The sequence below is a fragment of the Salvelinus alpinus genome, chromosome 2 (genome assembly GCF_045679555.1).
Source record: "Salvelinus alpinus chromosome 2, SLU_Salpinus.1, whole genome shotgun sequence".
Taxonomy (NCBI): domain Eukaryota; kingdom Metazoa; phylum Chordata; class Actinopteri; order Salmoniformes; family Salmonidae; genus Salvelinus; species Salvelinus alpinus.
In genome coordinates, this window is record NC_092087.1 from 62,673,511 (window position 1) to 62,686,748 (window position 13,238).

The 13,238-nt window shown below is 40.7% G+C and overlaps 2 protein-coding genes across 8 annotated transcripts in view; both read right to left on the reverse strand.

The window, feature by feature from the left end:
* Positions 1–2,062: 2,062 nt before the first annotated feature.
* Positions 2,063–4,970, reverse strand: LOC139566235 (RNA-binding protein 39-like). 2 transcript variants are annotated; one of them, XM_071387279.1, is made up of 7 exons: positions 4,748–4,970; positions 4,561–4,647; positions 4,174–4,294; positions 3,890–3,995; positions 3,731–3,809; positions 3,097–3,168; positions 2,063–2,833 (listed from the first exon to the last, which is right to left on the reverse strand). In XM_071387279.1, exons 1-6 carry the CDS (start codon positions 4,881–4,883, stop codon positions 3,137–3,139), a joined length of 561 nt encoding a protein of 186 aa, XP_071243380.1. In that variant the 5' UTR covers positions 4,884–4,970; the 3' UTR covers positions 2,063–2,833; positions 3,097–3,136. The 2 variants fall into 2 exon arrangements, with proteins under 2 accessions (XP_071243380.1, XP_071243370.1); XM_071387269.1 differs by lacking the exon at positions 3,097–3,168 and having other exon boundaries at positions 4,748–4,968.
* A 4,527-nt stretch (positions 4,971–9,497) lies between these two features.
* The window catches only part of LOC139566246 (RNA-binding protein 39-like), a 33,264-nt gene continuing 29,523 nt past the window's right edge, over positions 9,498–13,238 (reverse strand). For 5 of the 6 annotated variants that reach the window (XM_071387290.1, XM_071387334.1, XM_071387317.1 and 2 more), the window contains 6 exons: positions 12,183–12,387; positions 11,996–12,082; positions 11,609–11,729; positions 11,325–11,430; positions 11,166–11,244; positions 9,498–10,268 (listed from right to left, as the gene is read on the reverse strand). In XM_071387290.1, the coding sequence (XP_071243391.1) occupies positions 10,165–10,268; positions 11,166–11,244; positions 11,325–11,430; positions 11,609–11,729; positions 11,996–12,082; positions 12,183–12,387 (702 nt within the window). In that variant the 3' untranslated portion in view covers positions 9,498–10,164. Of the gene's footprint in view, positions 10,269–10,531; positions 10,604–11,165; positions 11,245–11,324; positions 11,431–11,608; positions 11,730–11,995; positions 12,083–12,182; positions 12,388–13,238 lie in introns of all 6 variants that reach the window. The other variant, XM_071387326.1, reaches the window with a different exon arrangement.

Sequence of the window (13,238 nt, forward strand, 5' to 3'; positions counted from 1 at the left end):
CCTAAGAGTTTTTTCAAACTTCTGACTTCAACTGTATGTGAACACCCCTTTCAAATGAGTGGATTCGGCTATTTCAACCACACCCGTTGCTGACAGGTGTATAAAAATCGAGCACAGTCATGCAATCTCCAAAGACAAACATCGGCAGTAGAATAGCCTTACTGAAGAGCTGTGACTTTTAACATGGCACTGTCATAGGATGCCACCTTTCCAACAAGTCAGTTCGTCTAATTTCTGCCTTGCTAGAGCTGTTCCGGTCAACTGTGTGTTATTGTGAAGTGGAAACATCTAGGAGCAACAAAGGCTCAGCCACAAAGTGGTAGGCCACACAAGCTCACAGAATGTGACCGCCGAGGGCTGAAGTGCGAAGAGCGTAAAAATCGTCTGTCCTCAGTTGCAACACCCACTACTGAGTTCCAAACTGCCTCTGGAAGCAAAGTCAGCAGAAGAACTGTTTGTCGGGAGGTTGATGAAATGGGTTTCCATGGCCGAGCAGCCACATACAAGCTTAAGATCACCATGCGCAATACCAAGCATCATGGTGTAAAGCTCGGACTCTGGAGCAGTGGAAATGTGTTCTCTGGAGTGATGAATCACACTTCACCATCTGGCAGTCCAACGGACGAATCTGGGTTTGGCGGATGCCAGAACTCTACCTGCCCGAATGCAGTGCCAACTGTAGGGTTTGGTGGAGGATAAATAATGGTCTAGGGCTGCTTTTCATGTTTCGGGCTAGGCCCCTTAGTTCCAGTTAAGGGAAATCTTAACGGTAATGACATTCTAGACGATTCTGTGCTTCCAACTTTGTGGCAACAACTTGGGTAGGCCCTTTCCTGTTTAGTGTGTAGATTGGAGGGAAATAAACTATTATCAATTTTAGAATAAGGCGTTAATAGTGGAAAAGGTCAAGGGGTCTGAATACTTTCACCGTAAACCAAATAATCTATTGATAAACTAAACAATGTTGTTTGCCTGCCGTGGCCTAATGCCAATATTTCCAAATTACAGTGATCCCTCGCCACTTCGCGGTTCACTTATCGCGGATTCGCTATTTCGCGGATTTTCATAATGCATTTTTTATTTTTTTTTGGTGCATTGTGCTCTGCATTCTGATTCGCTAAAAACTCACTCCCGCTTCTTGTATCAAAACATGCTACGAATTGTGCTATCATTTTGTCGTCTCATGCAGTTATGTGTACGTACATAAAACAGCTTGGCAAATTTACATTAAGTTGGCCAGGAAGGAAGGAAGGACTAACGCTTGGTCGCTTAGCAACCATGGTGCGAATGGCCACTGAACTTAAGCGAGTAGCTGAGGAATGGGACCCTTTGATGAGCCGTTCATTACAGTTCTCCAACGTAATCGATGGTGGCATGTCGGTGTACAAGGATCTTTTTGCAAAGAAGAAAAAAGAGCGACAACAGCTGCCTATCACTATGCTCTTCTCCCGAACAAACACACCTGCACCGCGGGCTTCAGAAGAAGAGAACACTGCAGAGCGCAGTCAGGATGCAGCGGCCCAGTCTGAAGAGCAGTGAAACGGCCTACACGTGAGTCACTGTATTTGTATACATGTAATAGTTGCTAATTGTAAAAAAAAAAGAAGTTTTCTATTTCGCGGATTTCACTTATCGCGGGTCATTTTCGGAACGTAACCCCCGCGATAAACGAGGGATTACTGTATACAGCAAATAAAGGGGGTTATTGGCACTATAAAAAGGTGAACGGAGGGCGTATTCCAGGAAGACTTTCACACCCGTGCAGTTTTATGACAGGTCTGATAACAGGAAACATGCCATGCGCCAAGTAAATAAATCTCAATAATTTTGTACATGCGTAGACTTCAGAAATGGAACAAGCAGAAATTTAGAAATGGAATGGTTATGAGGCACCAGGAAATTTTTGCCCAAAACCTAGTTGCCTCTGCCAGGAGGCAAGTGGATGTTCCAGCAAGAACAAATATTACTCAGTTTAATATTCTTAAATATTTGTGTGTATATACCAAATGGGAAGATAATAGAAGTGTGCTTCAGACAATATTGAGCAAGAAAATAAACTAGATGACTTTAAAATACATTTTAATCAAGGTCTTTACAAAATCAAATCTTGATTAGAAAACAGATACTGAAAAACCAAATGTCTCTAAATGAGCACAACTGAAATCAGTCATTACGTTTTCAGAGCTCATGGAGCTTAAAACATTGAATAATATTCTGATGTATAATTGAAACGGCAATGTTCTAATTGTATTTTTTTCTCCAAAAATAATCAATATCCTCTTTTCTTGTGTCTGGGTGTCTAAGTTGTACACTTCAGGGAAAACATGCCAATCAAAGCGATCGAGCACAAGACAATGTATGAACAAGAATACATTTTACAAAAGATAAAATGGTAAATTGTCCAGATCCACCAATAAACTCTTCAGGGACTATAATCCCTTTATTAGACTGGCTGAAACTCCACCAACACTGTCCAACACTTTTGGATGTGGCTACGCAAATAAAGCTTTTGATTCTTTTTGCCACCAACGTAAGTAAAGTCTCAACAAAAAATAAATGTACCGAAAAAGAAAAGAAATCTTACTTCACCTACTAACAAAAGAAAAACATACTGCCATAACTTGCAGGAATGAAAAACAGACCAAAGACAATAAAATGTCAAACTTTTAAAAAGAGAAAATAATCAATTATACAGTGTCCAACAAATCAGTTTGTGTCTCGCTGTGAGATCATCGGCGAGCAGGAGGGATCAGGAGCTGGGTAGCCGTCACAGAATCAGGAAAAAGGTTGTGATATGTCGGGAGAGGGACGTATGCCGCTGTGATCATTTTACCTGTGAAGAAAATTACAGTTAAGACAAATCATCTTCATAAACAATGACTCCATCACTGACAATTTACAGTCACCAGCCAGTTCATTAAGTACACCACGTCGGTCCCGAAAACTGATCGATCCTACATACAGTGAGTCACATTGCCGTGGCTTGCTATATAAAGCAATCAGACAGGCATCCAGTTACTTTTGATTGAACGTTAGAATGGGCAAAACGAGGGCCTAAGAGACTGAGCGTTGTATGATCGTCGGTGCCAGGCGTACCGGATCCAGTATCTCAGAAACGGCCAGCCTCCTGGGATTTTCACACACGACAAAAGACAGTCGGCGGCAGTCCTGTGGGTGAAAACAGCTCGATGAGAGGACGAAGGAGAATGGCAAGAACCGTGAGAGCTAACAGGCGGGCCACAATTGGACAAATAACAGCGCAGTACAACAGTGGTGTGCAGAATGGCATCTCGATACACACAACTCGTCGATCCTTGGGCTATTGCAGCAGAAGACCACACCGGGTTCCCCTCCTATCAGCTAAAACGCACATGTTCACCAAAACTGGACAATTGAGCAGGAAAACATTGCCTGGAATATGACAGCGAGTTCAGTTTACTTGAGTGGCCTGCACAGACCCCAGACCTCAACCCAATAGAGCCTCTTTGGAATGAGATAGAACAGGCTGTTTGCAGCATGAATGTACCACCATACAATCTGCAGAAACTGATGCCATCGTGTCAGCACAGACAAACATCCCTGTGGAAGGTTTCCGACACCTTGTACAATGCCCCCCGAAAATCCTGGCTGTTCTGGAGACAAAGGGGGATGCGATACAATACTAGATGGGTGTACCTAAAAAACTGTCCGGTGAGTGTATAATTGAGTAGCAGTCAGTCAGTTCTCTTACCTGCAAAATATCGACCATGTAATGCGTTTACTGCAGCCATGGCAGCAGGAATGGTTGGACATTTCACATACACGTTGCCCTAAAAATAAAAACAATAACTTTAATTTCTATTTAAGACTGCAACCGTTTCAAAACCATTCAACTACACTTAAGTCTTACTTCAGTGGAATTCTTATCGACGTATATGTGCACAACTCCTCCATGTTTGTTGCATTCCTCAATGACATCATGCTGAATGTCAACATCCCAGCCTGGGTCATCTTCACTGTAAAACCAGATAGGAAATCATCACCCACAAGGGACTAGTGATTGAGACCAGTATTTGGGAACAAATATCATTTTAAGGTCAAAGAAGTCTATAGTTTGTGTACTTTCATCAGCTGGCACCCCTTGGGATACAAAGATGCTGCATTGAACAACTAGATTAATAGTTCAATACTTACGACTGAGGGTTGAACATGTTAGACAGCTGGAAACAGTGTGTAGCTAGTGGCTGGGATGGCAAGTTCATAGCTGTATTCATGTTCATATTCATGTTCATGTTCATAGCAGGATTCATGGCAGCTAAAAAAAAAAAAAAGTCAAAATACATCATATCACACTAAACTAACTGAACTTTATTTATGTTTAATGTGCGTGTCAAGCCAGCCCAGTTCTGAAGCGATTCTCACAGACCAGCTCCTCGCATCATATCAACCAATCATAGTGTCTCACTGGCAAAATCAACAGATTCGATCAATGCCGGATAAAACCTGCCTTTTTCAAATAGCTCAGAGAAAACCAGCCATGGCAGTCAGATGGGTTTGTCCAATTGATCATCCTTTTATTACCTGATACAGCAGCCATGGCACCAATAGCAATGGCCCCACTCATCTGTAGGGCTTGCTGTGCAGCTGGAGGAATTTGCAGTCCCGTGCCTGAAAGATATTGGGCTCGACATTCGTACTTGTTCACACTTTATAAATCGGTTCTGAAGTGAAACAGTATAGACATTATTTCAAGATTTTCAGGCTTTACCTTCAGCCAGTCTGGCCATGAGCTGCAGGCGCCCGGTGGTGCCTAGGTCAATGCCCGTCCTCTCCAGCTCGTCGCTGTCCAGGAATGAACTGGCGGTGGAGGCATCTGTGCGCTCCGTGACATGGCCCACCTTCATGGGCCGGCCGGCCAGCTCAAACCCGTTCAACTGCTCCAGGGCCTTCTTGGCACACTCTGCGTCCGAGAACTAGAGGACACAAATGCCATTTAAATTACTTTACATGCACACTAATCAGGGTTTATACAGACACAATTTTTTTTAGGGGTGAATCAGCTTAATATTGCAGAAAGATTGTTGCTTCCATCAATGTAATTGTCTGCATAATTTCCAATCCCCCATATATTTTTGGGGGTAAAAAATAATAATAAATATATATGTAGATATATATATATATATATATATGTAGAGATATATGTATATATATATATATATACATATATCTCTACATATATATATATATATATACATACACACACACATACTTTTTCTTTTAGAATATACCTTTATTATTCCCTGCAAACCCTACCACCCTTCCCCCAATTGGAGTAAAATAATAAACAATAACACTTAGGCTTCTACCTTCAGTATATACATCTTATACATATTTTACAGACTATTATACAATAGTTACATTTTGTTTGTTTTTAGTCCTTCCTCTATTTCTGATGTCCATCCAGTTTGATTTCTATTTGTAACTGTTATTTCACAATTTCTGAACCTATATACATTTTACAGACCCCGTGTGTTTTACATTAGTTTTCTTGTTATTAGTCCCACCCTTCAGCTCCATTCAACCCCTCCCATCTATCTCCCAACACCATCCATTTTGGATTTCTATTTGCCATATATTTTTCAACTGTGCTGTGATGCTTGACAAAAGTACTGAACCTGTCTATTCTCATAGCTTCTACAGATTGTAAATAAAAAAAACATTTTTGCTAAAGTAATTATTATATTATTGATTGACTGACTTATCAAATCACCCAGCGTTAGTTCTAGGCAAATGTTGCAATTCTTCAGCCATTCCTGGACCTGTGATCAAAAACGAGCTACATATGGACAATACCAAAATATGGTATAAAAATGGTTGCAGACCATTGCTGAATCTTTTAACCATACCACGTGGTTAAACTCTTAGACTATCGATACCGACAGAATAACAACAAGTCTTTGACATTAATTACTAGTCTGCAGCCAGGAATTCGGTATCATTGAACGCGAAGAACGACAACCGCCGAAACATCCACTCTATAACGAAACGAATGAATGTCACTCTGAACTATATCCTCTAACCAAGACAGAGAGAGAGAGACGGACAAAACTCTCCAACAGAAACAAACTTTTCACCAGCGATCAAGACAACACACTGAGCGTAAATATATATATTGATTGCAATTGTTCCCGAATGAGTGAGCCTTCATGTGCAAAGGATTAGCATTTCAATTGTTATAATTATGCATTTTGTAGTGTCTCATCTCAGTTGACCCCCACTTCCCTTTGGTCTAACAAGCCGCCATGCCGGTTTAGCCCACTAGGGCCGATTCTCCTATCATTTCTTGTAACCACATTTAATTTGTTTGTTTGTTTGTTTATGCATTTCTGTGAATTACTTAGTTAGTAATAAATAAATGATTTAAGACAATTGATGTATGGATGACTCATAGTGAAGACTGGGTTCGTGCAGATAACCAACAATTTACGACGTTTGGAATGAGACTAACGTGAGGTAAAATAAATAAATCATTAATCAGAAGACTATTGATCAGATATGAAAATATCTGAAAGGTTATATTGGGAAATTATAACTTTGTAATCTGAATACTTTCCTTGGTGCCCCGACTTCCTAGTTAATTACAGTTACATGATTATTCATTTTAATCGCGTAAGACTAATTACAGGAATCTTTGATAAAAACTAAATCTTCAATTTAATGATAGTAAAGACACGACAACTACATGGCCAAAAGTACAGTTGAAGTCAGAAGTTTACATACACCTTAGCCAAATACATTTCAACTCACTTTTTCACAATTCCTGACATTTAATCCTAGTAAAAATTTCCTGACCCAGGGAGGTCAGTTAGGATCACCACTTTATTTTAAGAATGTGAAATGTCAGAACAATAGTAGAGAGAATGATTTATTTAATCTTTTATTTCTTTCATCACATTCCCAGTGGGTCAGAAGTTTACATACACTCAATTAGTATTTGGTAGCATTGCCTTTAAATTGTCAAACGTTTCGGGTAGCCTTCCACAAACTTCCCACAATAAGTTGGGTGAATTTTGGCCCATTCCTCCTGACAGAGCTGGTGTAACTGAGTCAGGTTTGTAGGTGTCCTTGCTCGCACACGCTTTTTCAGTTCTGCCCACACATTTTCTATGGGATTAAGGTCAGGGCTTTGTGATGGCCACTCCAACACCTTGACTTTGTTGTCCTTAAGCCATTTTGCCACAACTTTGGAAGTATGCTTGGGGTCATTGTCCATTTGGAAGACACATTTGCGACCAAGCTTTAACTTCAAGACTGATGTCTTGAGATGTTGCGTCAATATATCCACATAATTTTCCATCCTCATGATGCCATCTATTTTGTGAAGTGCACCAGTCACTCCTGCAGCAAAACACCCCCACAACATGATGCTGCCACCCCCGTGCTTCACGGTTGGGATGGTGTTCTTCGGCTTGCAAGCTTCCCCCTTTTGCCTCCAAACATAACGATGGTCATTATGGCCAAACAGTTCTATTTTTGTTTCATCAGACCAGAGGACATTTCTCCAAAAAGTACGGCCTTTTTGTGGATGTACACACACAAACTCGTCTCCTTCCTGAGCGGTATGACGGCTGCGTGGTTCCATGCTGTTTACACTTATGTACTGTTTGTACAGATGAACGTGGTACCTTCAGGCATTTGGAAATTGCTCCCAAGGATGAACCAGACTTGTGGAGGTCTACAATTTTTTTTCTGGGGTCTTGGCTTACTTCTTTTGATTTTCCCATGTCAAGCAAAGAGGCACTGAGTTTGAAGGTAGGCCTTGAACTACATCCACAGGTTCAGCTCCAATTGACTCAAATTATGTCAATTAGCCTATCAGAAGCTTCTAAAACCATGACATCATTTTCTGGAATTTTCCAAGCTGTTTAAAGGCACAGTCAACTTAGTGTATGTTAACTTCTGACCCACTGGAATTGTGATACAGTGAATTATAAGTGAAATAATCTGTCGGTAAACAATTGTTGGAAAAATTACGTCTCATGCACAAAGTAGATCTCCTAACCGACTTGCCAAAACTATAGTTTGTTAAAAATAAATGTATGGAGTGGTTGAAAAACAAATTTTAATGACTCCAACCTAAGAGTTTTTTCAAACTTCTGACTTCAACTGTATGTGAACACCCCTTTCAAATGAGTGGATTCGGCTATTTCAACCACACCCGTTGCTGACAGGTGTATAAAAATCGAGCACAGTCATGCAATCTCCAAAGACAAACATCGGCAGTAGAATAGCCTTACTGAAGAGCTGTGACTTTTAACATGGCACTGTCATAGGATGCCACCTTTCCAACAAGTCAGTTCGTCTAATTTCTGCCTTGCTAGAGCTGTTCCGGTCAACTGTGTGTTATTGTGAAGTGGAAACATCTAGGAGCAACAAAGGCTCAGCCACAAAGTGGTAGGCCACACAAGCTCACAGAATGTGACCGCCGAGGGCTGAAGTGCGAAGAGCGTAAAAATCGTCTGTCCTCAGTTGCAACACCCACTACTGAGTTCCAAACTGCCTCTGGAAGCAAAGTCAGCAGAAGAACTGTTTGTCGGGAGGTTGATGAAATGGGTTTCCATGGCCGAGCAGCCACATACAAGCTTAAGATCACCATGCGCAATACCAAGCATCATGGTGTAAAGCTCGGACTCTGGAGCAGTGGAAATGTGTTCTCTGGAGTGATGAATCACACTTCACCATCTGGCAGTCCAACGGACGAATCTGGGTTTGGCGGATGCCAGAACTCTACCTGCCCGAATGCAGTGCCAACTGTAGGGTTTGGTGGAGGATAAATAATGGTCTAGGGCTGCTTTTCATGTTTCGGGCTAGGCCCCTTAGTTCCAGTTAAGGGAAATCTTAACGGTAATGACATTCTAGACGATTCTGTGCTTCCAACTTTGTGGCAACAACTTGGGTAGGCCCTTTCCTGTTTAGTGTGTAGATTGGAGGGAAATAAACTATTATCAATTTTAGAATAAGGCGTTAATAGTGGAAAAGGTCAAGGGGTCTGAATACTTTCACCGTAAACCAAATAATCTATTGATAAACTAAACAATGTTGTTTGCCTGCCGTGGCCTAATGCCAATATTTCCAAATTATACAGCAAATAAAGGGGGTTATTGGCACTATAAAAAGGTGAACGGAGGGCGTATTCCAGGAAGACTTTCACACCCGTGCAGTTTTATGACAGGTCTGATAACAGGAAACATGCCATGCGCCAAGTAAATAAATCTCAATAATTTTGTACATGCGTAGACTTCAGAAATGGAACAAGCAGAAATTTAGAAATGGAATGGTTATGAGGCACCAGGAAATTTTTGCCCAAAACCTAGTTGCCTCTGCCAGGAGGCAAGTGGATGTTCCAGCAAGAACAAATATTACTCAGTTTAATATTCTTAAATATTTGTGTGTATATACCAAATGGGAAGATAATAGAAGTGTGCTTCAGACAATATTGAGCAAGAAAATAAACTAGATGACTTTAAAATACATTTTAATCAAGGTCTTTACAAAATCAAATCTTGATTAGAAAACAGATACTGAAAAACCAAATGTCTCTAAATGAGCACAACTGAAATCAGTCATTACGTTTTCAGAGCTCATGGAGCTTAAAACATTGAATAATATTCTGATGTATAATTGAAACGGCAATGTTCTAATTGTATTTTTTTCTCCAAAAATAATCAATATCCTCTTTTCTTGTGTCTGGGTGTCTAAGTTGTACACTTCAGGGAAAACATGCCAATCAAAGCGATCGAGCACAAGACAATGTATGAACAAGAATACATTTTACAAAAGATAAAATGGTAAATTGTCCAGATCCACCAATAAACTCTTCAGGGACTATAATCCCTTTATTAGACTGGCTGAAACTCCACCAACACTGTCCAACACTTTTGGATGTGGCTACGCAAATAAAGCTTTTGATTCTTTTTGCCACCAACGTAAGTAAAGTCTCAACAAAAAATAAATGTACCGAAAAAGAAAAGAAATCTTACTTCACCTACTAACAAAAGAAAAACATACTGCCATAACTTGCAGGAATGAAAAACAGACCAAAGACAATAAAATGTCAAACTTTTAAAAAGAGAAAATAATCAATTATACAGTGTCCAACAAATCAGTTTGTGTCTCGCTGTGAGATCATCGGCGAGCAGGAGGGATCAGGAGCTGGGTAGCCGTCACAGAATCAGGAAAAAGGTTGTGATATGTCGGGAGAGGGACGTATGCCGCTGTGATCATTTTACCTGTGAAGAAAATTACAGTTAAGACAAATCATCTTCATAAACAATGACTCCATCACTGACAATTTACAGTCACCAGCCAGTTCATTAAGTACACCACGTCGGTCCCGAAAACTGATCGATCCTACATACAGTGAGTCACATTGCCGTGGCTTGCTATATAAAGCAATCAGACAGGCATCCAGTTACTTTTGATTGAACGTTAGAATGGGCAAAACGAGGGCCTAAGAGACTGAGCGTTGTATGATCGTCGGTGCCAGGCGTACCGGATCCAGTATCTCAGAAACGGCCAGCCTCCTGGGATTTTCACACACGACAAAAGACAGTCGGCGGCAGTCCTGTGGGTGAAAACAGCTCGATGAGAGGACGAAGGAGAATGGCAAGAACCGTGAGAGCTAACAGGCGGGCCACAATTGGACAAATAACAGCGCAGTACAACAGTGGTGTGCAGAATGGCATCTCGATACACACAACTCGTCGATCCTTGGGCTATTGCAGCAGAAGACCACACCGGGTTCCCCTCCTATCAGCTAAAACGCACATGTTCACCAAAACTGGACAATTGAGCAGGAAAACATTGCCTGGAATATGACAGCGAGTTCAGTTTACTTGAGTGGCCTGCACAGACCCCAGACCTCAACCCAATAGAGCCTCTTTGGAATGAGATAGAACAGGCTGTTTGCAGCATGAATGTACCACCATACAATCTGCAGAAACTGATGCCATCGTGTCAGCACAGACAAACATCCCTGTGGAAGGTTTCCGACACCTTGTACAATGCCCCCCGAAAATCCTGGCTGTTCTGGAGACAAAGGGGGATGCGATACAATACTAGATGGGTGTACCTAAAAAACTGTCCGGTGAGTGTATAATTGAGTAGCAGTCAGTCAGTTCTCTTACCTGCAAAATATCGACCATGTAATGCGTTTACTGCAGCCATGGCAGCAGGAATGGTTGGACATTTCACATACACGTTGCCCTAAAAATAAAAACAATAACTTTAATTTCTATTTAAGACTGCAACCGTTTCAAAACCATTCAACTACACTTAAGTCTTACTTCAGTGGAATTCTTATCGACGTATATGTGCACAACTCCTCCATGTTTGTTGCATTCCTCAATGACATCATGCTGAATGTCAACATCCCAGCCTGGGTCATCTTCACTGTAAAACCAGATAGGAAATCATCACCCACAAGGGACTAGTGATTGAGACCAGTATTTGGGAACAAATATCATTTTAAGGTCAAAGAAGTCTATAGTTTGTGTACTTTCATCAGCTGGCACCCCTTGGGATACAAAGATGCTGCATTGAACAACTAGATTAATAGTTCAATACTTACGACTGAGGGTTGAACATGTTAGACAGCTGGAAACAGTGTGTAGCTAGTGGCTGGGATGGCAAGTTCATAGCTGTATTCATGTTCATATTCATGTTCATGTTCATAGCAGGATTCATGGCAGCTAAAAAAAAAAAAAAGTCAAAATACATCATATCACACTAAACTAACTGAACTTTATTTATGTTTAATGTGCGTGTCAAGCCAGCCCAGTTCTGAAGCGATTCTCACAGACCAGCTCCTCGCATCATATCAACCAATCATAGTGTCTCACTGGCAAAATCAACAGATTCGATCAATGCCGGATAAAACCTGCCTTTTTCAAATAGCTCAGAGAAAACCAGCCATGGCAGTCAGATGGGTTTGTCCAATTGATCATCCTTTTATTACCTGATACAGCAGCCATGGCACCAATAGCAATGGCCCCACTCATCTGTAGGGCTTGCTGTGCAGCTGGAGGAATTTGCAGTCCCGTGCCTGAAAGATATTGGGCTCGACATTCGTACTTGTTCACACTTTATAAATCGGTTCTGAAGTGAAACAGTATAGACATTATTTCAAGATTTTCAGGCTTTACCTTCAGCCAGTCTGGCCATGAGCTGCAGGCGCCCGGTGGTGCCTAGGTCAATGCCCGTCCTCTCCAGCTCGTCGCTGTCCAGGAATGAACTGGCGGTGGAGGCATCTGTGCGCTCCGTGACATGGCCCACCTTCATGGGCCGGCCGGCCAGCTCAAACCCGTTCAACTGCTCCAGGGCCTTCTTGGCACACTCTGCGTCCGAGAACTAGAGGACACAAATGCCATTTAAATTACTTTACATGCACACTAATCAGGGTTTATACAGACACAATTTTTTTTAGGGGTGAATCAGCTTAATATTGCAGAAAGATTGTTGCTTCCATCAATGTAATTGTCTGCATAATTTCCAATCCCCCATATTTTTGGGGGTAAAAAATAATAATAAATATATATGTAGATATATATATATATATATATATATATATATATATATATATATGTAGAGATATATGTATATATATATATATATACATATATCTCTACATATATCTCTACATATATATATATATATATACATACACACACACATACTTTTTCTTTTAGAATATACCTTTATTATTCCCTGCAAACCCTACCACCCTTCCCCCAATTGGAGTAAAATAATAAACAATAACACTTAGGCTTCTACCTTCAGTATATACATCTTATACATATTTTACAGACTATTATACAATAGTTACATTTTGTTTGTTTTTAGTCCTTCCTCTATTTCTGATGTCCATCCAGTTTGATTTCTATTTGTAACTGTTATTTCACAATTTCTGAACCTATATACATTTTACAGACCCCGTGTGTTTTACATTAGTTTTCTTGTTATTAGTCCCACCCTTCAGCTCCATTCAACCCCTCCCATCTATCTCCCAACACCATCCATTTTGGATTTCTATTTGCCATATATTTTTCAACTGTGCTGTGATGCTTGACAAAAGTACTGAACCTGTCTATTCTCATAGCTTCTACAGATTGTAAATAAAAAAAACATTTTTGCTAAAGTAATTATTATATTATTGATTGACTGACTTATCAAATCACCCAGCGTTAGTTCTAGGCAAATGT

Bases quoted from the DNA above. Each gene is read 5' to 3' on its own strand.
- LOC139566235 (XM_071387269.1), bottom strand. From the start codon at position 4,883: ATGAAGGTGGGCCATGTCACGGAGCGCACAGATGCCTCCACCGCCAGT. The intron at 3,996-4,173 runs GTAAGTATTGAA...CTGGTTTTACAG, and splicing joins AACATGTTCAACCCTCAGTC to TGAAGATGACCCAGGCTGGG. The intron at 3,810-3,889 runs GTAAGACTTAAG...TTTTATTTTTAG, and splicing joins TCGATAAGAATTCCACTGAA to GGCAACGTGTATGTGAAATG.